The sequence below is a fragment of the Salmo trutta genome, chromosome 22 (assembly GCF_901001165.1).
Source record: "Salmo trutta chromosome 22, fSalTru1.1, whole genome shotgun sequence".
In the NCBI taxonomy this organism is placed as follows: Eukaryota; Metazoa; Chordata; class Actinopteri; order Salmoniformes; family Salmonidae; genus Salmo; species Salmo trutta.
The window spans coordinates 6,332,520-6,359,533 of NC_042978.1; the positions used below are offsets into that span (position 1 = coordinate 6,332,520).

A 27,014-nucleotide genomic window follows, 5' to 3' on the forward strand; every position below is an offset into this window, starting at 1 on the left:
GGGAAATGGGTGGAAACCCATCTGATGGATTGCTCATTATTATGATTGTCAGTTATTTCAATTTACGTAATGTTTGGGTTTTTTAGTTGGAGGCTGCAAACACGATTTAACTCAGTTTGTAAACGTCAATGAATCATCAAGACTGGGTCAGTAATGTGAGTTGGTTATTACTGAACTTGCCAAAACAGGTTTAATTGATTAAATCGATTTTAATGATAAATCTAACCTGTATCGGCTATTTGGGAATTTTAATTTTAATTCACCTGAAAGAGTTGCTATCTCTAAGTTAACGTTGAAAAGTTTAACTATGTCTCATGGGTTAGTACACATTAGTTTGCGTATTATTCCAATAACCAACCTGGACGGTAGTGTAGCAATTTAATGTATATTAAATTGAACAAGACAATGATATCCACTCAGTTGAGACTGGTTAGATATCGTACAGCATAACCTGAATTATTAAAAATAATTACTGGTGATTCTTCACCACCGGAGGTCACTGTTAACACAAGCTAAAATCGACAGGGTACCAGTGAAAATAGAATTTTACAATACTGTTAAAAAGTCTACCTAAACACCATTAAGCTGGTGAAACAGCTTTAATCTATTAATCAATTTGAATGATTAGTCAACCCCGTATAGCTAAAGGAATTAGCTTTAATTAACCTGAAGTAATTGCTATATCTAAGTTAACATTGAAAAGTTTAACTATGTCTCATTGGTTAGAACACATTAGTTTGCGTATTATTCCAATAACCAACCTGGACGGTAGTGTAGCAATTTAATGTATATTAAATTGAACGAGACAATGATATCCACTCAGTTGAGACTGGTTAGATATCGTACAGCATAACCTGAATTATTTACAAATAATTACTGGTGATTCTTCACCACCGGAGGTCACTGTTAACACAAGCTAAAATCGACAGGGTACCAGTGAAAATAGAATTTTACAAAACTGTTAAAAAGTCTACCTAAACACCATTAAGCTGGTAAAACAGCTTTAATCTATTAATCAATTTGAATGATTAGTCAACCCTGTATAGGCTAAAGGAATTAGCTTTAATTAACCTGAAATAGTTGCTATATCTAAGTTAACGTGGAACAGTTTAACCATGTCTCATTGGTTATGGCACATTCGTGTGTGTATTATTCCCATAACCAACCTGGAGAGGTAGTGTATCAATTTAATGTATGTATAAAATTGAACAAGACAATGATATCTAATCAGTTAAGACTGGTTTGATATCCTACAGCGTAACCTGACTTATTTCACGAAAAATGACTGCCGATTCTTCGCCAGAGGTTACGGATAGCCCAAGCTGAGGTCATACAGGATTCCCGTCTAACGCGGGAATTCACTATGAACAAAGAGGAAAACAAAAATGGCGGCTCCCCTTTGTTAGCTTAGCATCTGGCGCAAGGCTCAGCTTTCCTTGCGCGGGGTTTCCCCCTCGCCGCACAAGGGATGTTCCCTCCAACAAGGGAACGGGTTTACTTGGTGACGTCTCACGTTCAACCCTTAACCTCTCCCCGTTACCCAACGCGAGAGGTAGAGAGATAATAACTTCGCTTCGGTCAAACGAATATATCTACTCTAATTTCCGTAATGGCTGGCTCATATGTCCTCTGCTCTAGGAATTACTTATGACCGAGTCAGATCACTCCTGAAAGCGATCGACAGAAATAACACTACGTTAGGCCCAACTAGTATTATTTCTCAGAATGCCTGCATCGGCTGGTACATATGCCCTAGCTCGTAGCATTCAGTAGACCCCCTTCACACTGGCTTTGGTCAGATATACAACAGGGGTCGTTCTCTCCCGACCAGTATCTGGGTCAAATGGAACGACACACACACACTTCTCTCCCGCACTAGTCCTGCCTATAGCTATTAATGGAATGTATATATATTGCTACACAATTGATATGGAATAACACAACAGTGCGGCCTAGTCCTATCTTAGATTCCTCACAGGGGGCACCATATGTCGTGACGTTGTATTAGTTAATGTGACGACTGTTGCTCATCGAATGATTAACGGTTTATAATTACGTGATTAAATGAATTAAGCAATGAATCAAGCAATTATTAACTCATTAACCTGGGGCACCATGGGAACATTGTTTTGATTGAGTTTCTATTTCCCAAATTAACTCAAAGGATATCAGAATATCGATTACAACAGTCGCTAAATTAATCAATTTCCTCTACAGTCTCATAATCTGAAAATCGTATAATCCGGGAATCTGCACGGACCCGGGCTTTACCACTGAATTTACCACACCAATCTTAGTTGATTATTTATTTACTAGCAAGCTAAAATGATGATAAAAATGCACATACACAAAACACAGTCTAGCTATTGATTAGGACTTAGTATAACGGGCCAACACACTATGGCGCTTGTTACCCAAAATGGGGATTTTAAAGAGAGAGAAAGAAAGGAAGTACACGAGAGAAATATACATTTGGGTTCATTTGTCAGCCATGCTTATTTAAAATTAGCCTTGCCCCGAACTGCCGCTCTTATGGGTCAGAATATAATGATGTAATTACGTGTTGTAGTTCTCAGGTGGGAAGCTCCGCGTGGGTCGTTTAGGCTTCTAAATGACGCAGTTCTTCTCCGGCGCAACTCTCTGGTTGTCCTCACGATGTCAGTGTCCTTCTTGGCTAAGTGGTCTGATCCTCACCCTTGATCGGAAAGGGGTCTTCTGAGGACAGACAGCTCTGTAGCTCAGAGCTCACAGCTTCGGCTCGAATGGTGTCGATACCACGATTCAATGGAGAGTGGAGGCTGGGTGGTTCGGCTTGAATTCACCCGCTTAGACACAGCTACTCGTCCGTAGCTCGTGTAGAAAAATATTTCTTTGTCTTCAACCTTGTGTTTCGTTTTGGGGTTCGTCGACTTTGTTAGACCTTGGCTGCAGCTTGGGGTCCATAGTCTACTATGTTAATTCTTCACTCTCCTGTCTTATACCCTCGGGTCAGAAGTGGGTGTAACAGCCTTTAGGGCGATTCTCTGGGCGGACCAAGTACAGGGGGCAAGGCTTAGATTTGGCTAAAAATCTGATTTTAGACACTAACTTCACATTTCATCTTTATCAAAACATTCTGTTTGATTTGGATATTTTCCAAACAGCGTACAATGTATAAACATCAGGCATATACTGGGAAAACTCTTAAAGGTACAATGTTTTCATAATAACGTCATCTCTTAACCTTTAAAAACAAATACCAAAGTTACATACATTTTAATATTCCACTTTTCGTCATAACCACCATTGTGGCTGACGGAAACCATTGTTCCAAAGTTCTTTTATTGCATGTTTAAGGTTCTGAGGCCAGTTCTCCATTGTTAGGACAAAGGAATTTCTCTGTATTATGGGCATGAGGTGTCATAAAACCCCCACATCTTCAGACCCCTAGATCTCTCCTCCTCTGTTGGGGGTTTGGGAGATAATCTGTAGGGTGGTGGTCTCCTGTACCCTGACCTGATCAGGACAGTCATGACACCACATATTCTAAGTCAGAACCGTCTAGAGTAGTGAGGCTGGATGGGCGGGCAGGTGCGAGCAGCGATCGGTTGAAGAGCATGCATTTAGTTTTACTTGCATTTAAGAGCAGTTGGAGGCCACGGAAGGAGAAATGTATGGCATTGAAGCTCGTCTGGAGGTTAGTTAACACAGTGTCCAAAGAAGGGCCAGAAGTATACAGAATGGTGTTGTCTGCGTAGAGGTGGATCAGAGAATCACCAGCAGCAAGAGCGACATCATTGATGTATACAGAGAAGAGAGTCGGCCCAAGAATTGAACCCTGTGGCACACCCATAGAGACTGCCAGAGGTCTGGACAACAGGCCCTCCGATTTGACACACTGAACTCTATCAGAGAAGTAGTTGGTGAACCAGGTGAGGCAATCATTTGAGAAACCAAGGCTGTTGAGTCTGCCGATAAGAATGTGGTGATTGACAGAGTCGAAAGCCTTGGCCAGGTCGATAAATACGGCTGCACAGTATTGTCTCTTATTGATGGTGATTAGGATATCGTTTCGGACCTTGAGCATGTCTGAGGTGCACCCAGCTCTGAAACCAGATTGCAGAGCGGAGAAGGTATGGTGGGATTCGAAATGGTTGGTAATCTGTTTGTTAAATTGGCTTTCGAAGACCTTAGAAAGGCAGGGTAGGATAGATATAGGTTTGTAGGAGTTTGGGTCTAGAGTGTCTGCCCCTTTGAAGATGTCACCAGAATAAGACCATCAATATTTTTGGGAAAGGAGCATCAAGCTCATCACCATGCACATTCACCACCCTCTGAAGTTCATTATAACTTATTTCATCTGAAGCCTAATAAACTGCATACTTTCCCGATTGTGGGAGGACCACACAACACATCATTGCGTGACTCACAAGTTTACCTCAGAGGGTTGTACCAAGTTCTGCAGGTGTTCCACAAGTGTGTTACTGACCAGGTTTCCATCCAACCTTTTTATGCAAGTAATGTACATGTAGGATAAAAAAAAATTCACGACAGGCTTGATGGAAACAGCTAATTTGTTGATAAACTTTCGAAAGGTTGACAAAACAAAATATGCTAGACCAGGTGGGATCTTTTTGTGTCTGTAAAATGTATTATGCGTGAACTGACGGTGGAAACGCCTTTATTCGCAAATATTGATATACAGTAATAATCATCATATTGAAGTAGTCGAGAGACCTTGACCTCTTGGAAAATGCACAAAAGCTAGAGAGCAGGATCTGGTCTGTTACCACTAGTTTATATTACAGCATCAAAAAGACAAAGGACTTCACCATTCACCGGAAGAGGTCAGACATGCAGAGCAGAATGTCCAGCCATACACCCACAGAGGACTGGAACGTCTTGGGACTGAGGAGTACCTTTGTTTGACAAGCCAGGACTTGAGGCAAGCTAGTAAGAGTGTGCCTGTCCTGCCCAGTTTGAACCATGAAGTGGCGCTACACGGGTGTCAGCAAGAGTTCAAAACTTCTGAAACAGACGAGGCTCTTCTGACCAATAGTGCCAAAGGCCATTTCAACAATCTTGACCTCATGTGAGGACGAGATATCAAATGAATTACAATCTGATGTGTTCCTTGAGGTCAACGTGTTTGTAGGTGGTGTTCAGTTTCAGCTGAAGAACATCTCCTTGTCAAGATCCCCAACAAACACGTGGTTTTAGTTACTCTGCTCCGTGGTCCTGGAATTCTCTCCTGAACATTAAGAAATGTGATGATCTAGTCACGTTGGTGGAGTTTAATGTTGTGTTAGTGTATGTAAGTCGTTTGGTCTGAAACGTTGTTCCCCTGCTGCTATTGGAGCAGGTCTCTCTTGAAAAAGAGATATCTCAATGAGAAAAAACCTGTATTAATTAAGGTAAAAAAAAAATACTTGTTTATCTACTGTACATCCACCACCTCTACTGATATTACACAAACCATGGTGAAAGACCTGCAGGAGCTCACCCAGACCATCCAATCATCTGACATGGTGTCTGGCACCTTCCAGCTCACCACTGGACAGATGTCTGAGAAAAGGATCTGGTCTGTTGCTTGTAACATCTATCACAGTCCGCAATTTAAGATGGAGTTCCTCAGAAAATATCTGCAAATCCAAATCTTTATAAAGCAGTTCTGCATCACAAAGAGCTAGTCTCGGCCATCTTGGGGTCAACCGGAGCAGTGTTATACCTTACGCAAAATATAACTGTGTGGACATTCTGCATTAATTATTACCTAAGATCAAGTCCTCCGAAAAGATCTGAACAACCTGGAGGATATTGGCATTGGTCCGTTGTAGGAGTGCTGACAGCCAAAATAAACTAAAGCCCTCTTCTTCAGGCTCCTCCATCTCTCCCACACCTACTTCAAAATCAAGACAGTCAGAATGGGACTTTGCCTTACCTGGTACTCCCATCCCCACTGAGTTGCCTGCTCAGAGTGACTGCCCAATTGTAAGAAACTTGATCACTTGAGGACTTGTTTCACACAGAGGACTTGCTTCCCGCACCTTTTTCAGACAAATGCAAGCTGCTGGGGTGGGAGAAGACAAGATGGTGGAAAACACACAGGAAGGTGGACCGGTTGCTTCTCAACCTGATGACCTCCAATCCACAGTTAGAAAATTAAGAAGAAGAATTTCCACTAGGACCATTGACATTTTCAGATAGGATAAGATAGCCACAGGTCCTAACATTGGCAGCAGCCAAAAGTGCTTCTGACTCCATACTTTCAAGGCTGAAATGGGGAAAGGAACAAAGCAGCAGCGTATATGACGAGTGTGAACGTGTGTGTGGCGTCAGTATACGTGTATGTGTGTGCATATACTGTAGTGTATGTGCGTGTGTGTGGGTTTGTATGAGTGTCAGCGTGTGGGTAGAGTCTTGTGAGTGTGCATAGTCAGTGCAAAATAGTGTCAATACAGATAGTCCGGGTAACCATTTGATTAACTATTTAGCCATCTTATGGCTTGGGAATAGAAACTGTCTCCGACCCTGTTGGTCCGAGACCCAATGCTCCGGTATCGCTTGCCGGACGGTAGTAGAGAGAACAGTCTATGGCTTGTGTGGCTGAAGTCTTAAAAAAATGTTCAGGCCTTCCTTTGACACCGCCTGATGTACTGGGCCGTCCGCACCACCCTCTGTAGCACTTTGCAGTCGAGGGCGGTGCAGTTGCCATACCAAGCGGTGATGCAGCCAGTCAAAATGGTCTCAATGTTGTAGCTGTAGATGCCAAAAAGAGCAAGGCCAGGTTTATCCTTCTTGTGAAGTTTCCCAAGATCAGCTTGAACCCAAAAGCCATAATGCATGTAAATCTTTCAGAAATAATACTTATTTAATTCAGTCTTCTTAGTATTGCTTTTTTGCAATTAATACTGAACAAAAACATAAACGCAACATGTAAAGTGTTTCATGACCCAATTTTCATGAGCTGAAATAAAATATTTTTCATACTCACAAAAAGCTTTTTTCGCTCAAATTTCCGGCTAGGCAGGACATTATTTGGGATGTACTGGACCGTCCGCACCACCCTCTGTAGGGCTTTGTGGTCAAGGGCAGTGCAGTTGCCATACCAAGCAGTGTTGCAGCCATTCAAGATGATCTCAATGGTGCAGCTGTATAACTTTGAGGATCTGAGGGCCCATGCCAAATCTTTTCAGCCTCCTGAGGGGTAAGAGGTACTCTCGTGCCCTCTTCACAACTGTATGAGTTTGTGTGGACCATGTAAAGTTCTTACTGACAGCCCAGTCAATGTGGATGGGGGTGTGCTCACCCCCCGTTCCCTGTAGTTCACGCTCTTACTAATGTTGAGGGATTGTTGTCCTGGCACCACACTGCCAGGTTATGTGCCTTTTCCCACCAACCAGGGTTTCAAGAAAGTTGACAAAGACCTCTCCCTTCAAGAGTCCATAGAGCCTCTGAACACTTCCGTGAATGTGTACTTTACAGATAAGTCCTACTGTTGCTTTGGCTGCTGCTCAGTCAAGACTAAGATATTATCCTTTAATCAGTTCATTCAGAAAGACTTTGTACTCTCCTCTGAACTGCTACATATGACATACTGTACTCACCCATACTAGAATCTCTTTCTTTGCAGAGTCAATGAAATATTCTCAGCTCCTTGGCTCCAGAGAGGGTTTAAATCAAATTATTTTCCTCATTAAATGACATCGCATTTATTTGTTGCCATTCATTTGCATTTTACTTGGGGATTGTGTGGTGACTAATCACAACCTGTGAAATAATTTAAGCAGATGAGAATTTGTAAAATGATGCATCTGTTCTGCTGAAAAATTGAAATAAATAAAGTGAATGTGCACAAGTGTGTCAAATTAGTTGCAAGTGTCAAAACAGAATTCAAGAATATCACTTAACAAATATTCCTTTTATTTTCAAGACAGCAAATAGCCAATGAAATATCAACGAGTGAAATTAAATACAGATTTAATTTGCAGTGAATAATTGTCTTGTCCAGCAACTCAACGACAGCGAATCAATGGCATCATTAGAGAAGCTTATTCACTACCCCAAAATGGAAAGGCTTAAAGACATTCACCTGACACCACATTAGATAATGCATATACACTAACACTGCCCAAGTGTTTCTTACCTGTCAAGAGGATTGATATCAAAATATCAAGTCGTTAAATATACTGAAAATTATGTGGAATCAAAAAGGAACTTAGCCCCCTCCTCTTTCTTCATAGCAATGTGACATGGTTTGTTATAGTCAATGTTTTCTCCATAAAATTATAAAAGACAGACATCAGTTTTTTTTGTTTTTTTTAAATCGTCAAAAACAGCAACCGTCCTTGGGTGTTCCTGAGTCCACAATAAAATATTAAACTAGACACGTTGTTGGGAGTTCTGGAGGCAGCAGAACGTTGTTGGCGGTCAATCAAGGGCACTTTCTGTCCACACACTGCTTCCCGCCCTCCTCGTACTCTTGTTTCGAGATCCACATTTGCTGGAAAGTTCCCTAGGGTAAAAGAAAACATGACACTTATTAGGCCAAAGTAATATCATGTTATAATAATAATAATAATAATAATAATAATAAATATATATATATATACACGCACATTTTAGTCATTTTAGCAGACGCTCTTACAGTAGTGAATGCATACATTTCAATTCATTTCATACATTATTATTATTTTATTTTTCGTACTGGCCCCCCGTGGGAATCGAACCCACAACCCTGGCGTTGCAAACACCATGCTCTACCAACTGAGCCACAGGGAGGAGATATATATATATATCTATATAAATAAAAAATTAAAATAAAAAAATGTGGCAAACACACAAATCATAGTGAGCAAGTGACCAGAAGCGTTGCAATACAGTAAAAGTATATGGAAGTGAACTCACTAGTGATGCCAGGATGGAGCCTCCTATCCAGGCACTGAACCTGCGCTCCACTGTTGTGTTGTTGGCTATCAACTTCAGCCTCATGCTCTGAACAGAGGAGAGAAGACAGGAACCATGGTTACTAACATTAAGAGTACCACAAATGGATGAAGTAAGTCATTGAGAAATAGTTTAGTGTAGCACTCACAGGAGGGGTCTTCTGAGAGAGTTCTCTGGTGAGTCGGTCCGTGAAGCCAGAGATGAGTGTGTTGCCGCCGGTGACCACCACACTACCGTAAAGACCCTAGGACAAAGGTCAAAAGTCAGTTCTATAGAACCTCTTAATTCAAGTGGGGAAAAAGGTCAACTGGCCTCAACCTTGCTTTAACATGTAATTCCGAATAACATAAACATACCAAGTATCACTCACAAAATACATAGGTCTTGAATTTGGGCACCTACCGGCCGAATATCAATGTCACACATTCCCACACTGGTGGTCACCACGTGGCCGACTCCCAACATGGTGTTGCCAGACAGACCCTGTGGAGAACCGGAACATTGAGTTAGAACACTGAACATTCTGAACACCACATTTCAGACAGGTCTGGAAGGCTTTTTGGCAATCTGTGATTCTTACCTTGGCATTGGAGGGGTCGAAAAGGCCCTCTGGAATCTTCAGCCTCTCTGCCCCAAAGTCACAGTTGTATCCATTGGGCAGCTCGTAGTGAACTGTGGGCATCTGGGCTGCAACTCTGTGGGAGAGATGATTACATTTCAAAACAATGAGAATTAACTCTTTAAAGGGACAGAACTATTCTGTGGTGGTTATTGTGAAATGTTTGAATGGAGTAGATTATGGTGGACTCACTGTTCATCGTACGGCGAGTCTGAAACCTGCAGCACAGAGGCCTGGAAATCCTGGATCACAGTCTGGAGGTAGGGCGAAAAACATCAAATATTCAAGCAGCAGGGCTTGACATTAACTTTTTTAGCCACTTGTAGGACAGATTTTTTTACTTGTCCAAAAGCTCAAGTCCCACCCCCCAAAAAAATATCCGTTATAAATTAAGAAAAAGAGGGGCGATCTAAAGATGCATCAAAGAGCATGGGTAATATGACTAGGATTATGCCTTTGACTGCTGCACAATAAAATAAAGTTGATTTGAAAACCAACAGAACATAAGAAAAATTATAGTTTCAATGACAAAGCGTTTTAAATAATTCTCAATATTTTCATGGTCGTATTTTGGTTAAGCTAGGCTACTTTAAAACAAGGTAAGACACGCTTAATAAAATGTTCAGGTTTTAAACAATTACATTTATGGTTAAATAGTTTCCAAATGCTGACCACCTACGCTCAGATTCAAGGTGGGTGATGTGCGGTGTGCAACAGGCACTATTTTATCTGAATGAACCATGCCTCGAGTACGTCGACAGAAACAAGCCTTTAGATGTTAATGTTAATTATCCTTCATTATATTTGTCAAATATGACTGGCATTTAGCCTATATTTATGTAATTAAAAAGTCTGATTAAAGTTTGGCTACATTTTCTGGCGCCTCGCTCGTGTCAGCATCAGTTTAGACATGAGGCTGTAGGCCATACGCACTTACAGTGCCTTCAGAAAGTATTCACACCCCTTGACTTGTTCCACATTTTGTTGTGTTACAGCCTGAACTTAAAAAGGATTACATTGAGATTTTATGTCACTGACCTAAACACAATAACATAATTCCACTTTGACATTATGTTTTAGATAATTGACTTTTTAAAATGAATACAAAATTAAAAGCTGAAATGTCTTGAGTCAATAACTATTCAACCTCTTATGGCAAGCCTAAATAAGTTCAGTCGTAAAAAGTTTGCTTAAGAAGTCAGATAATAAGTGGCAAGGATGTACTCTGTGCAATAGTGTTTAACATGATTTTTGAATGACTACCTCATCTCTGTAACCCACACATACAATTATCTGTAGGGTCCTTCAGTAGAGCAGTGCATTTCAAACACAGATTCAACCACAAAGAGCAGGGAGGTTTTCCAATGCCTCGCAAAGGGCACCTATTGGTAGATGGGTAACCGTTCAAAAGTTTGGGGTCACTTAGAAATATCCTTGTTTTTTAAAGGAAAGCATATTTTTTGTCCATTAAAATTACATACAATTGATCAGAAACACAGTGTAGACATTGTTAATGTTATAAATGACTATTGTAGCTGGGAACGGCAGATTATTTTATGGAATATCTACATAGGCGTACAGAGGCCGATTATCAGCAACCATCAGTCCTGTGTTCCAATGGCACGTTGTGTTAGCTAATCTAAGTTGATTATTTTAAAAAGGCTAATCGATCATTAGAAAACCCTTTTGCAGTTATATTAGCACAGCTGAAAATTGTTGTTCTGATTAAAGAAGCAATAAAACTGGCCTTCTTTAGACTAGTGAACTAGAGGATCTGGAGCATCAGCATTTATGGGTTCGATTACAGGCTCAAAATGGCCAGAAACTAAGAACTTTCTTCTGAAACTCGTCAGTCTATTCTTGTTCTGAGACATGAAGGCTATTCCATGCGAGAAATTGTCAGGAAACTGAAGCTCTCGTACAGACGACTCCGGGATGCTGGCCTTCTCGGCAGAGTTGCAAAGAAAAATACATATCTCAGACTGGCCAATAAACAAAAAGAACAGACACTGGACAGAGGAACTCTGCCTAGAAGGCCAGCATCCCAGAGTCACCTCTTCACTGTAGACGTTGAGACTGGTGTTTTGCAGGTACTATTTAATGAAGCTGCCAGTTGAGGACTTGTGAGGCATCTGTTTCTCAAACTAGACACTATTGTACTTGTCCTCTTGCTCAGTTGTGCACCGGGGGCTCCCACTCCTCTTTCTATTCTGGTTAGAGCCAGTTTGCACTGTTCTGTGAAGGGAGTAGTACACAGCATTGTACGAGCTCTTCAGTTTCCTGACAATTTCTCGCATGGAATAGCCTTCATTTCTCAGAACAAGAATAGACTGACGAGTTTCAGAAGATAGTTCTTTGTTTCTGGCCATTTTGAGCCTGTAATCAAACCAACAAACGCTGATGCTCCAGATACTCAACTAGTCTAAAGGCCAGTTTTTTTGCTTCTTTAATCAGAACAACAGTTTTCAGCTGTGCTAACATAATTGCAAAGGGGTTTACTAATGAACAATTAGCCTTTTAAAATGATAAACTTGGATTAGCTAACACGTTTCATTGGAACATAGGAGTGATGGTTGCTGATAATGGGCCTTTGTAGATAATCCATTAAAAAAAAAATTAAATCGGCCATTTCCAGCTACAACAGTCATTTACAACATTACAATGTATTTCTGATCAATTTGATGTTATTTTAATGGACAATTTTTTTGTTGCTTTTCCTTCAAAAACAAGGACATTTCTAAGTGACAAAACTTTTGGACGGTAGTATATATATATATTTTTATTTATTTTTTAAATTGATTTTATTTTTAAAAACAGACACTGAATATCCCTTTGAGCATGGTGAAGTCATTAATTACACTGGATGGTGTATCAATACAACCAGTCACTACAAAGATACAGGTGTCCTTCCTAACTCAGTTGCCGGAGAGGAAGGAAACCACTCAGGTAATTCACCATGAGGCCAATGGTGACTTTAAAACAGTTAGATTTTAATGGCTGTGATAGGATAAAACTGAGGATGGATGAACAACATTGTAGTTACTCCTAGGGTTACACATTTTGGGGAATATTCAGAGGTGGAAGCTTTCTGTGGGAATTAACGGGAATATATACAAATTAATATGAATACCATTTAAATGTAGATGCTTTTTGCATTGGATATATTTACCATATCATATGGAGACAGAAACAAACCTTTTACCTTATCATAAGTAGACATAATTGCAAATTATTAAATCCTTCCAATAGAAGAAAAAAAAAGTTTTTATTGAACTTCAATTAAATGAGTTGACTCTTCACATGGGATGATGTCACTGAACAACAAAAGAAATGGAATATTGAATGATCCCCAATGATCCATCGCATCTCCCAAAATTATAGTCTAGAAACTAAAGCTTTGGTTGTCTTTCTCTCAGGCTTCCATGTCTTCTCCCTGAACCTCCTCAATGTCCACCTCTTGAACATCAGACTCTGAGGCCTCATCTTCACTGTCACTTTCCAACCTTGTTGAGGATGGCTCGTTGTCAGACTCAAAAAGCCTCAAATTTGCCCAGATGGCCACCAATTTTTCAACCCTTGTACTGGTCAGCCTGTTGCGTGCTTTGGTGTGTGTGTTCCCAAACAAGGACCAGTTGCTCTCTGAGTAGGCTGATGTTTGTGGGATTTGGAGGATGATGGAGGCAACAGGAGAAAGAGCCTCAGATCCAAAAAGTCCCTTCCACCAGGTGGCTGATGAGATATGTTGGCACGACTGCCATATTGCATCTCCATCGCAAAGCCCTTGCTTGGAAGTGTACTTCGCCAGACTGCCATGAAGCGTGCCCTCATCCAGGCCAAGGTGGCGAGACACGGTAGTGATGACACCATAGGCCTTGTTGATCTCTGCACCAGACAGGATGCTCTTGCCAGCATACTTGGGGTCCAACATGTACGCTGCGGCGTGTATGGGCTTCAGGCAGAAGTCTTCACACTTTTTAATGCATTTCAGACCTGCAGTTTCCTCTGCTTGGAGCAACACTGAAGTGGGCAGGGCAGTGCGGATTTCTTCTCTTACATCTGCAAGCATAGTCTGAACATCAGATAGGATGGCATTGACTCATTCAATCCATGCAATGGCTACTGCTATAGGTTTCAGGAGTTTCAGGGTGCTTACCACTCTCTCCCAAAATACATCATCCAGGAGGATCCTCTTGATGGGGCTGTCCATATCAGCAGACTGTGATATGGACATTTCTTGGAGAGATTCCTTCCCCTCCAGGAGACATGATGACAACACCACCCAACAGGTGTTGCTGGGCAGCTTCAATGTGGTGCTCTTATTCTTCTCACTTTGCTTGGTGAGGTAGATTGCTGCTATATGACCCTTCACATTCCTAACCATTTCCTTGGCTCTCTTGTAGAGTGTATCCATTGTTTTCAGTGCCATGATGTCCTTGAGGAGAAGATTCGACGCATGAGCAGCACAGCCAATGGGTGTGATGTGAGGGTAGGACTCCTCCACTTTAGACCAAGCAGCCTTCATGTTCACAGCATTGTCTGTCACCAGTGCAAATACCTTCTGTGGTTCAAGGTCATTGATGACTGCCTTCAGCTCATCTGCAATGTAGAGACCGGTGTGTCTGTTGTCCCTTGTGTCTGTGTTTTTGTAGAATACTGGTTGAGGGGTAGAGATTATGTTGTTAATTATTCCTTGCCCACAAACACTCTACCACCCATCAGAGATGATTGAAATACAGTCTGCTTTCTCTATGATTTGCTTGACCTTCACTTGAACTCTGTTGAACTCTGCATCCGGCAAATGAGTAGATGAAGCATGTCTGGTTGGAGGGGTGTATGCTGGGTGAAGAACATTCAGAAATCTCGTCCAATACACATTGCCTGTGAGCAGAGGTGAACCAGTTGCATACACAGCTCGAGCAAGACATTCATCAGCATTTCTCTGACTACGTTCCTCCAGTGAGTCAAAAAAACTTCTGATTCCAGGAGGACCATGAGCTGTTGCTATCAATAAGGTGTCTGATTCATTATTTTCACCCCAAATAAAAGTAGAGGGACTTTTGTCAGAGGAACTTTATGCACTTGGCCAGATGATTCTGCATCTTTGTTGCATTCTTCACATATGATTTGGCACAGTATTTGCAAATGTACACAGATTTTCCTTCTACATTAGCTGCAGTGAAATGTCTCCACACATCAGATAGTGACCGTGGCATTTTCCTAAAAAGATTAGAAAAAAATTAGTAAAAAAAATAATACAATTCCATGTACAGATAAATAGTTAAGCAGTTAGATTAAACAGCTCCTTTGTAAGATAAATGTTTTAAAATGAAATGTATGGAAACAGGTGAATTAACACCCCTCAGTTAGCAGGCTCGGGTAAGCTAAAACCCACGTGGAAGCAAAAACAAACTAATGGAAATTGTTAACAATTTAGAAATTATTTAAACACACATTGCTGTAGGCTAATATTTACTAGTTAACAAAAAATCATGGATGTCATAACATATATTCACCCCACCCAGTATTGTAATCAAAACTTACCAGAAAGCATGTAGTCCTTGGCTCAGACAGTGTAGAAGTGTGGGCTCAATATCATCTCATTAGTGTGCAAGATCTTGAGAATCAGCTGTACATGTGATGGAAGAGTGCACTGCACATGTAATGGAAGAAAGCACTGTGCATGCAGAGGGTGGCAAATATATTGAAATGGGGATAGTTTAACCAAAATAAGCCACAAGACCTAGAATTGCCTTATGTGCTTCCCACAAAAAAGGTTCACTGTCATAAGCTAACTTTTTTATGAATTTAAGCGAAAGTTTGCAACCCTAGTTACTCCACAATACTAGCCCGTAAAGAACACAACATATTCCAAAACATGCATCCTGTTTGCAATAAGGCACTAAAGTAAAACTGCAAAAAATGTGGCAAAGAAATTAACTTATGTCCTGAATTAAAAGCATTATGTTTGGGGAAAATCCAATACAACACATTACTGAGTACCACTATATTTTTAAGCAGAGTGGTGGCTGCATCATGTTATGGATATGCTTGTAAATTGTTAAGAACTGGGGAGTTATTCACAATTTTAAAAAAAAAGGGCGGAATGGCGCTAAGCACAGGCAAAATCCTAAAGGAAAATCTGGTTCAGTCTGCTTTCCACCAGACACTGGGAGATTAATTAACCTTTCAGCAGGACAATACACTAAATCACAGGGCCAAATATACACTGGCGTTGCTTACCAAGACGACATTGAATGTTCCTGAGTGTCCTAGTTACAGTTTGGACAAAATCAGCTTGAAAATCTATGGCAAGAATTGAAAATGGCTGTCTAGCAATGACCAACAACCAACATCTGATTTTTTTTTTTTTTTTAAGAATAATGTGCAAATATTGTGCAATCCAGGTGTTCAAAGCTCTTTGAGACTTACCCAGAAAGACTCACAGCTGTAATCGCTGCCAAAGATGATTTTAACACACATTGACTCAGGGAGTTGAATACTTATGTAATCAAGATCATCTTTTTCTCATTTGAACTGAATTTTTTTGCATTTTAAATCCATTTGAATCCTACATTGTAACAAAACATTTTGGAAAAAGTCAAGGGATGAGAATATTTTTCCGAAGGCACTGTAATAATAAATCCCCTACACTTTGACATGTAGCTAGGCTTTTTTGTTTATGTACATGAAAATTTGATTTCAATATTATTCCAATGTTGGCCTCTCTGATCCAATTCTGATCAGAGTAATTGTTTGATAGGCCAACTGTGATTAGTGATTTTTTTTCTTCTTGTCCATACGGGCAAAGTAAATCTATATTCTTCTTGCCGAACAAGAGGACAAGTGTTAACTCCGAGCCCTGTAGCAGTAATGAAAATTCACTAAGAAAATGTAAATGATGAAGACAGGTTTATATCACGTCTATGATCCATATGATTTGGTGACATCACTGACTGCCTACATAGGACTGTTTGTGACTTTCTGTTTATGATCGCACACATAACTACTTACATTACACATGTAGTTGTGCCAGGAACGGGTGACTTGAGGTAGTTTCTCCTTCTTCTTCCAGCTTGCTGGGGCTCCTTCACGTACTGCATCCTACAATGAGAAACACTAAGGTTAGCAGTGTGCCATCTCAATGGAAAAGGAGTACACTGGTCCCAGATCTGTTTGTGCTGTCTCGCCAACTCCTATGGTCATTTCCATAGACAGCGCAAACAGATCTGGGACCAGGCTAGAGGAGTAAAGAGAGTGTAATAATATAGAGCCAGTGATAAAAGGCTACCATGTCTTGATGTCAGGAATATGAGGAATTCCTGATAAATTCAGAGAAATCACATCTGAGTGTGACGGGTGAAGACAATCACAGGACAATGAAGAATGTCACATTTTGTGGTATGAGAAATCAAAATATGAAGGATGAATGGGATTCCTGTGAAGTCTGGTTCCTATCATGTTTCTTTCCCCTAGTGCTTATTAAATTATGGATATTGCTTTAGGTTTTGGAAATTATGACTTTTTCAAGCATGCTGTGTGACATGCTCATTTAAATTCATGCTAATGCAAGTACAAGACAATAGAGAATGACAAGGGAATTTCAATTAACTAGACCAATGTAGGGCTTTTGGTATGAATTTTGTCTATACCAATTTTATGGCCCATGTCAATTTGATGCTCATGCATGCAGTGTATGGGAACCAAAGACCTGAGTTAGAACATAATTTGTATTAATTGTTTTTGGTCAATCATTCAATTACAGACAGCCTTAATATTACATGCAGATTCCCAAACAGACCCAAGTGATTAATGAAACATTGAGTGGATGAAGGGAAATCCATGAGACAACATGAATATGTAAAGATATGTTTAAATATCTAAGTACTTACACCCCACCACCACCGTAACTTGAGGAATTGCACCAAAAAGTGAGATGTGGAATCTCTGAAATGAGTAGTTTTGACTTACTTTAGCAGGTCTCACCTTTGAGGCAATCATGTAAGGAGGGACTATTTCAACATTTAACTCTTGAAATAGCTCTCTACATTGCATGCTCATAAAATCCCCAGCAAGGGGAGACTTGACAATGCCTGAAACAAAATATCAAAAAGGTGTCACTGATTGTTTTGGGGAAAGGATATTGAAGACAGCATCATTTTCGTTTGTCGTCATGTTCAAAACACATATGTAGACAAAATAAATGATGTATCATTTTATTTTCCCATCATTGGAACATACACTCAGTGCACAAAACATTATGAACACCTGCTCTATCCATGACAGACTGGCCAGATGAATCCAGGTGAAAACTATGATCCTTTATTGGAGGTCACCTGTTAATCTACACTGATTTAAGTGAATTTAAGGATTTTTTTTAGCCTTGAGACATGGATAGTGTGCCATTCAGAGGGTGAATGGGCAAGACAAAAGATTGAAGTGCCTTTGAACGGGGTACGATAGTAGGTGCCGGCATACCGGTTTGTGTCAAGAACGACAATGCTTTTTGCTGGGTTTTTCCACGCTCAACATTATCCTGTGTGTATCAAGAACGGTCCACCACCCAAAGGGCACCCAGAGAACTTTACAACTGTGGGAAGCATTGGAGTCAACATGGGCCAGCATCCCTGTGGAACGCTTTCAAGACCTTGTAGAGTCCATTCCCCAATGAATTGAGGCTGTTCTGAGGGCAAAAGGGGGGGGGGGGGGGGGGGGGGGGGGGGGCGCAACTCAATATTGTGAAGGCGTTCCTAGTGTTTTGTATACTCAGTGTATACACCTGCTGTGATGGCTTATAACATCTATGACATTTACACAGGCCAAGGATACTGAATGACTTAGCACCATTGTGAACGGAGGCATCGGGTCCTCACGTTTGTCCTTTAATGACCCTGACCTAATACTCCTTTTCCAAATGAACATTCCCTCATATTATATCAACTAAAAAGGCTTCATTGATTTCTGGGTAACACAATCCCCTATTAATATGCCAGCCTGGACTCCTGTGCCATTCTCCTCAGTCTTGTATTTCAATGCAGCTCCGATTCAAATGCCCTCACTGCAGAAAGCCTAGCCTTTGATTCTTTGCCAAGATGGTTGCTATTACCTAATAAAAATTAAAATATGCATATTTACTGTAAGGAGATGATTTGGAGGTGGATACAATGTCAAACCTCTTTCCTGCATTTATTTACTTAATCTTACTGCTACCATACTTTCTATGGGGGGGGTTCAATTTGTTGCAGGGAGGGACAGAAGTGTTACCCAGTTAATAGATTTTGGGGTTTCCACAAGCTTGAAGTATTCAAAACCAAATCTGTATCTATATTAATTCATTTCTACCCACATCATGAGACACAATGGCTTCAATGTGGATGGATGACATTTCTGGTCAAGTGTGTCCAAACAGATTGTTATTGCAACTAACTCATAAGGGTAAGAGTTTATCATTCCTTTATTAGACAAATGTGTGGACATGGCCCATGAAAAATAAAAACCCCAAACCAAAATAGAAGAGAGGGTGGTCGGAGAAGTGTACAATTTACCTTGCTGAAGCACGTAACCGTCATGCACTGGAATGGCTGTTGTGTGTGTGGCTCCGCTGTCTAACACCAACCCTGTGGATCGTCCATTGGCAAAGCTCAGGCACTCAGAGTTAAGGAAAAGGCACATTTATACAGAGATCAAAATGTATTTTAGCCCAAACCCTTGTGTCAAAGTCACATGAGCAATGGCAAAATAAAAATCTCATTTGGAAGAGAGAAGTTCTCAATGAGACATACCTGGATAAATGAAATGTTAAATAAAAGGATTTAAAAAACAAAACTGTTCAGGAGATTTTGGGGTCATTGTCAAACAGCGGATGGATCGAATTTGACTAGTGTTTTATTACAGTAACACCATCAATCCACCACTTCAACAACATCCCCATTTCATATCAATCTACTCTGCAAGCCTGGATGGCTTAAGGATACGAGGACAGCACTGCCGTTTTACACAGGAAGAAGGCGGGAATGTTGTAATGCTCAAACATCAGCTCGGTTAGCTTCTCCCGCTTGGCTCGTGTGTTCCACTGCACAGAGATGAGAGAAAGAAGGGGAAACAGTGCTGTGTTCATTAGGGCACACCATAGCAAAACTTTTTTTTCAACTGAAAACGTGAACTAGCGTTTCTTACTGAACAAGTACAGAGACTGAAACAGAAGGTACCGTTTTCTTAATTTGGTGCCTAAACCAGCTGGACACCATATATACTTAATACCACAGAACAAAATACTATATCACAGTAAAGTAACTCCATAGTGGTTTGTTGTGATTCAAAATCAGAGGTGAGCCACTTCAGACATTGATGGCACGATTGGCAGTCGGTGTTCACTGTCATTTCAACTTACATGGGGCTCATTCCATACTGAATGAGGTTATCACAAAACCAATGCTCTATTATGGGTGTGTGTGAACAAAATGACATGAGGCTCATTCCAAATTGAAGGTGAGGCCTACTCACCGAGGCTTCTGACATGAGTACAGGATGCATGCTGGGCTCGGACTTGAAGTGCATCTTGTAGGTGTGGTCTAGGATGGCCTGGAAGCTGTCCCAGTCCTCAACTTCACAGAGAAGAAAACAAAAAACGCATATGAATGAGTAAGAGGATGTCATTGGTAACCAGTGAAAAATTGGCACAAGAAAATCTATAGACAACGGGGTGGGCCATGGTAGTTTTCCTTGAATAAAAAAATTCATAGACCGGGCTCGACATTAACACAAAAAAATAGTCAGACAATGAGAATATAGATTTGAAAAAATAAATCACACAAATCGCAATATCAAACAATTACTCCAATCAGAATTTGATCATTGTCCTATGGATGCAATGTATTGCTGTTTTCCCAATTTCTGCAAAGCACATGAGTAGGATTGTATTGCATTGACAGGCAGGAGCGGGCTTTCAATCATACCTGGTAGTGCGCTTTTGAGATCAAAGCATGTAGCCACGTGTGCACATTTGTTGATATTCCTTGCTAATTAGTGCGTTACTTGCACAGTTAGAGTTGTCACGATACCAGAATTTTGACTACGATGCCAGGTTTAGTCAGGCGTTGGAACTGGTTCAGGGAACAGAACTGAAAACCAGAAAATAACGAAATTATTCAAGCAACAGAATCAGAACGAAAGTGATCTGTTCTGTTCCGGAACAGAACTGTTATTTTAAAAGTATGGGAACTGGGCATTTTTTTCCAGTCCCACAAAAATCGCAACAAAACGCCTATGCAAAACCCTTACTCGGTCACTCAGAAACGTATTCCAGCGTCTGCCTGCCAGCTGGAAATCTTTGCCGGTGGTTGTAGGGTACCTGCCCCTCTTCCTTCGAAGCCTAGGTTACTGTAGCCTACTGATGACGTAGGCTTTTTAATTATAGAGGAATGGATCAACATTTAATGATCGCTTTAGTTGGGCTATCACGTTTCACATTGGATTAATTAACTACAAAAAGGTAAGACGTGTTATTAACTCTAGTGCTGCTCTGCACACACAAGCCAACTAGCTAACGTTTACTCTGGTCCAACGTTAAGCCAAGTCTCTGAAGTTCAAAGACTTGTCTGTCCATGGTGACTGATTAAACCATGCTTTTATGGAAAAAGACAATTTGCTCTTCACGGCTTTCCTATAAAGATTAAATAGCTTACCTGCTCTATAGCAAGCTGCTCTATCTGCACTGATTGGTGAAGTAATTTTATGTCGAGCTAAATGTACAAAAAAAGATTGAGTTTTAAAAAGGAACAGAGGAGCGATATGGGCCTCCCGAGAGGCGCAGATGTCTAAGGCACTGCATCGTAGTGCTTGAGGCGTTACTACAGACCCGGGTTTGATCCCAGGCTGTGTTACAGCCGGCCGTGACCGGGAGACCTATGAGGCGTTGCACAATTAGTTTAGCGTAGTCTGGGTTAGGGGAGGTTTTGGCCGGCTGGGATTCCCTTGTCCAATCCTGCTCTAGTGACTCCTTGTGGCGGGCCGGGCGCCTACAAGCTGACTTCAGTTGGCAGCTGGACGGCGTTTTCGCCGACACATTGGTGCAGCTGCCTTCCAGGTTAAGCAATCAGTCTGTCAAGAAGCAGTGTGGCTTGACAGGGCGTTTAGGAGGACGCATGGCACTCGACCTTCGCCTCTCGAGTCCATAGGGGAGTTGCAGCGATGGGACAAGACTGTAACTACCAACTGGATATCACAAAATTGGGGAGAAAAAGGGATAAAAGTACAACAAAAATTATAATAATTGTATAAAAAAGGAACGATATAAACGGATACTTTTTTGATACGAACCGGTTCAGAACTTTATTTTTCTGGTCGGAACAACAAACACAATAAACGGTTCTGTTCAGAACGAAACGATGGGGAAATAATTTGTTCCAATCCCTGGGTTTACTATCACAAACACAGAACAAATATATAAAACGCAACAAGCAACAATTTAAGATTTTACTGAGTTACGGAAAGGAAAATCAGTCAACTGAAAGAAATGTATTCAACACTAATCTATGTATTTCACAACTGGGAATACAGATATGCATGTGTTGGTCACAGATAACTTTTTAAAAAAGAGGTAGGGGCGTGGATCAGAAAACAAGTCTGTATCTGGTGTGACAACCATTTTGATGCAGTGCGACACATCTCCTTTGCATATAGTTGATAATGCAAAGTATGCTTGATATTGTCAGGAACTGGAACACGCAGTTGTACACGTCGATCCAGAGCATCGCAAATATGCTCAATGGGTGACATGTCTGGTGAGTATGCAGGCCATGGAAGAACTGGGACATTTTCAGCATCCAGGAATTGTGTACAGATCCTTGCGACATGGGGGAGTGCATTATCATTCTGAAACATGAGGTGATGGCAGCGGATGAATAGCATGGCAATGGTACTCAGGATCTCATCACCGTATCTCTGCGCATTCAAATTACCATTGATAAAATGTGTTTGTTGTCGGTAGCTTATGCCTGCCCATACCATAACCCCACCGTGGGTCACTTTGTTCACCCATCTACACACAATACCCCATAATGACAAAGTAAAAACATGTTTTTAGCAAATATTAGCAAATTTATTGAAAATAAAATATAGAAATATTTCATTTACACTCAATACTTTGTAGAAGCACCTTGGGCAGCGATTATGGCTGTGAGTCTTTCTGGGTAAGACTAAGAGCTTTCCACATCTGGATTGTGCAACATTTGCCCATTATTCTTTTCAAAATTCTTCAAGCTCGGTCAAATTGGTTGTTGATCACTGCTAAACAACCATTTTCAGGTCTTTGCCATAGAATTTCAAGTAGATTTAAATCAAAACGGTAACTCGGCCACTCAGGAACATTCACTTTCTTCTTGGTAAGCAACTCCAGTGTATATTTGGTCTTGTGTTTTAGGTTGTTGTACTACACCGAGTGAGTCCATGCAACTTATTATGACTTGTTAAGTACATTTTTACTCCTGAACTTATGTAGGCTTGCCATAACAATGGGGTTGAATACTTATTGACTCAAGATGTTACTGCTTTTCATTAATAAAAAAACGTGTCAAAACATAATTCCACTTTGACATTATGGGGTATTTTAAATTCAGGCTGTAACACAACAAAATGTGAAATAAGTCAAGGGATGTGAATACTTTCTGAAAGCACTGCATCTCTTTGGGCAAGTCATACAGGTCATTTGCTGCTACAAATAAGGCCCAGTACTGTCGAATAATTAAGGTGTGCATGCATAGTGCATACGTCTCGTCACACAACTGAATTTTATTAGCCTACCTCTTTAATCTCTGTTGCTGGGTCGGATACTGGAGAGAGAAAAAAAAAGACTGATGAACTTTGCTAATTTTAGCGAAGTGTGCGAATAATGATCCAGGTCAGCACTCTAAGGAGGTCTCTGGTGCCATAGTGCTCCTCTGCGTCAATTAAGATTGCTGTCACACTTCTCTAAATAGTCCAACTCCCCTGTACTGAATTCAGATTAACGTCAGTCAGGTCATCATTACCTCCATAACGACAGCTTGAAGGACCATGTAAGCAATGTCCTAAATGGCAATCTCATAAAAAAAAACATTTAAAATGGGGTGGACAAAAACACATCACCTCGTTTTCTTTTACTTCTTATTTTCCATTTGAGATGGCTAGCCTGTTATATTTACTGGCATCAAATCAGCACCATGGAGAGTTCATGAGAAAGAAACCCAACACCTAAACCATAATGGCTCTCAGTCTGACCAATGAACAACTGTCATTTCTCTTTTCTAACAAAGACCATCCTCTTCATAAACCTCTAATCAATGTTGAATGCTGATCATTTCAACATAGTGGCAAAGCATATACACAGGGGAAGCCTCTGGAAATACTGTCCAGATAAGGATCCTCTCCCAAAACATTGTGCAGTGTCATAGATGATGAAGGCATCACTGAGCCTGGCATTCCCTCTACCATACTATCTAGGGGCCACTTCACAGGACCAGCAGCATTTGCTCCACCAACTTTATGAGGATTTTAAATTCATCGAAGCAGAATGCTGTCAATACAACTTCCACATTGCCTACGATCACGTCGGGGAAGAGGGACTCACTCATGCCGTTTTTGAGCGGTGACATGACCTCCATGTTCTCGCGGGCCACCCTCAGCTGGTTGGTGTCGATGAAGTAGTTAGTGCCCTGCTTGCCCTTGTCCCCGCCGTCTGTCTCCATCGGGGTGCTGCCATCCTCTCTGTCCAGGGTCACGCCGATCACTGTGGGGAAGTCAGCCTATGGGCAGAAAGAAATGTATATAAGTGTCCATTCCATAAGTGTCAATTCCACTTCCTTATTCAGGTCACAACATTATAACATGGGCCAACTCAGAGGAATGGAGCAGGAGCACTTGGTTGTCTTAGTAGGCTAATTCTTGGGGCAGGTCTGAGAGAATGGCATTTTAATGCATTGTTTCTATCGCTACTGTCCAGAATGCTGTCGGTGAAACATGATTGTATTTTCTCCAACTAAAAAGGTGGAACACCTTTTTGCTAGTTTGCAGAACAATGTAATTTGTTTTACGGCAAACAGCATCAGCAACAATGAAACAACCATAGCCTCGCCCTAGCCCTTGATCATGACTCTCAGTTCTATTACATTACACATGTGGGGGTCATAAAGCAACACGGAGAACACCATCGTGTTCGTGAGATTCTCATCTGTCCATATAGTGGTCATATATTAGGCTGTAGACTGTTTGGACGCTACAGACATTTTCGTGAGAAGACCCATTTTCGGGATGTTTCATGTTCTGACAAACACTGCTGTAGCCTGGCCGCCTTCCGCCGCAGATGCGGAAGGCTGACACAGGCAGATGGATTGAGACGCAGCCTATGAAAAAAAAAACATATCTCTAGCTTAAACTGATTTTGATGGGGACTTTTTTTTTTATGTTACTTGGATTGGTCAATAGACTTCTTAATATAACATGTAAGGTCCTTGGACTAAGAAGTAATGTTAGGCTCCTATAGTCCAATATAGTGTATTCACTGGGAACCAAACGGAAGCAAACGGCCAAAACAGGGAGGGACTAACCTGAACTTGTCCAATAAGAAACAACTTTTTGTTGATTATCGTTTACTGTTGCCAAATGTTTTGCTACTGTGTGCACTAATGAATAAACCCCTAGATAGTGGCACCTTCATGTCTACTGATGACAGAGGTGTTATTTCTATTAACGGGGATGGGCAAATGGGCAATTCCACAATAACAGTGATTCTGAGACTCAGATTTTTCAAACAAAAAACTATTATTGCAATATTAAAATCATAAACCAATGCACAAGGACTGCTTTTAACAATTTTCACATCAAATGTTACAAAAACATATTTACTTGAAGAACAGTGCAGTTTCAAAAGTTTGGTAACACATCATTCTGTTATCAAACTTTGGATGGACTGTTCTTTAAAAGTCTCTGCACTTTGTTCCCATGGAATTGCCAAAATGCAAGTGCGACAGGAACTGACTAGCTAAACCTAATTCATGCTCACTGTCATGGGTTACAGGCCTTATTTCCTGACATTGATATACCCTCTAAAAGAAAATTAATATGTAGAGGAAGATGCATAGTTAATCAGGTCACTAGACTAGGACACTTACCTTGGGACAATCTTCTCCAGCATAGCCAGCTCTCACTGTGTATGATCCTATGTCAAACACCAGGGCTCCAACCTCATCTGCAGAGAGAGTATGCACAAGTGAATAAATGACAACGGTAAGCAATGTGTTTACTTACGTCAAGACTAGAGGCTAGCTTAATTGACCACACTTGGCAACTAACGTTAGTTACATTTCTACTAAGAAAGCTAAAGAACGTTTTAAAAAGTCACTGCATGCAATCTAAACTTGTTTTTGTAGAACTTGCCAATAGCCTAATACCGTGGCCAACGAAAAACTAGCTAGCTAAAATAGCAAACAAGCTAGCGTGTAATTCATCTGCAAAGGGCTGTTAGCCATGCAGCTAGCGAGTTAGCTAGTAGCATCTTTCACTCATTGTTGGCAGGCACGCTGGCAGTCATATTCGATAAATCACAAAGTAACAAGTGCATGAGAGAAAATAAATGATTATGCCCGTCATTGATAACTAGCTATATGCTAAAGATAACACCAGTCTGCAGATCACCTGCTAACAGGTTAGCTAGCTAGCAAGCTAGTTGTATGTAGTTGTCTCCTACTACTGTTAGCTAGTTACTGGTAGCTAACTACGGCACAACGTGGCGAATTCATTCATTTAATTTTGACCGCAGAAATTACACTCACCGCCTCCATACACTCCGCCACTCATCCTCTTAAATGATAAAAACAGACAAATATAACTTTGTGGATAATACGATTAAAGAAAATTTCCCGGCAGCTAGCTAAACGTTTTATCACAACAAAAGAAATTCATAAACGTGAATCAACCTAACGGGCGCCACATAGCTGTTACCAGGCAATCCAATCAAACGTTTCAACGGCATCACTAAATCCGCCTCTGTACGTGACGTCAAAGTTAAGTTACTATGAGAGGAAGAGCGGCTGTATTAGATGACAGGGATTACAATTTGATAGAGTGAACCTATCTGTGTTTGGCATTGTGTAAAATTTGAGCACAATTCAGTCCCTATACATCAATGGTTAGAGACTTGAAGAAGGTATGGAAAATATGACTTGTCAAATTGTCCATATTAGTTCATTTGTTTTAGAGTAATTGGCCTTATTATTTGACTGTCAATGGGTACGGCAACTAACTGTGTGTGTGTGTGTGTGTGTGCGCGCGCGTGCATGTCAAAGACATGAATTTATAAATCAAAATAATATTGTATTTGTCATAAACTTTGTAAACAACAGGTGTAGACTAACAGTGAGATGCTTACTTGCGGCCCTTCTCAACAATGCAGAAACAAAAAAAGAGAAATAGAAAAATAATAACACATGGAATAAATACA

At 40.8% G+C, this 27,014-nt stretch overlaps 1 protein-coding gene across 1 annotated transcript; it reads right to left on the bottom strand.

Annotated features, from left to right (window-relative positions):
- Positions 1-8,285: 8,285 nt before the first annotated feature.
- Positions 8,286-26,520, bottom strand: LOC115157968 (actin-like protein 6A). The gene is made up of 14 exons (XM_029706352.1): positions 26,347-26,520; positions 25,687-25,763; positions 24,147-24,321; positions 20,045-20,145; positions 19,516-19,613; positions 19,087-19,181; positions 17,528-17,634; positions 16,556-16,645; positions 9,737-9,798; positions 9,506-9,620; positions 9,328-9,408; positions 9,074-9,169; positions 8,887-8,973; positions 8,286-8,494 (listed from the first exon to the last, which is right to left on the bottom strand). Exons 1-14 carry the CDS (start codon positions 26,369-26,371, stop codon positions 8,414-8,416), a joined length of 1,290 nt encoding a protein of 429 aa, XP_029562212.1. The 5' UTR covers positions 26,372-26,520; the 3' UTR covers positions 8,286-8,413.
- Positions 26,521-27,014: the final 494 nt, after the last annotated feature.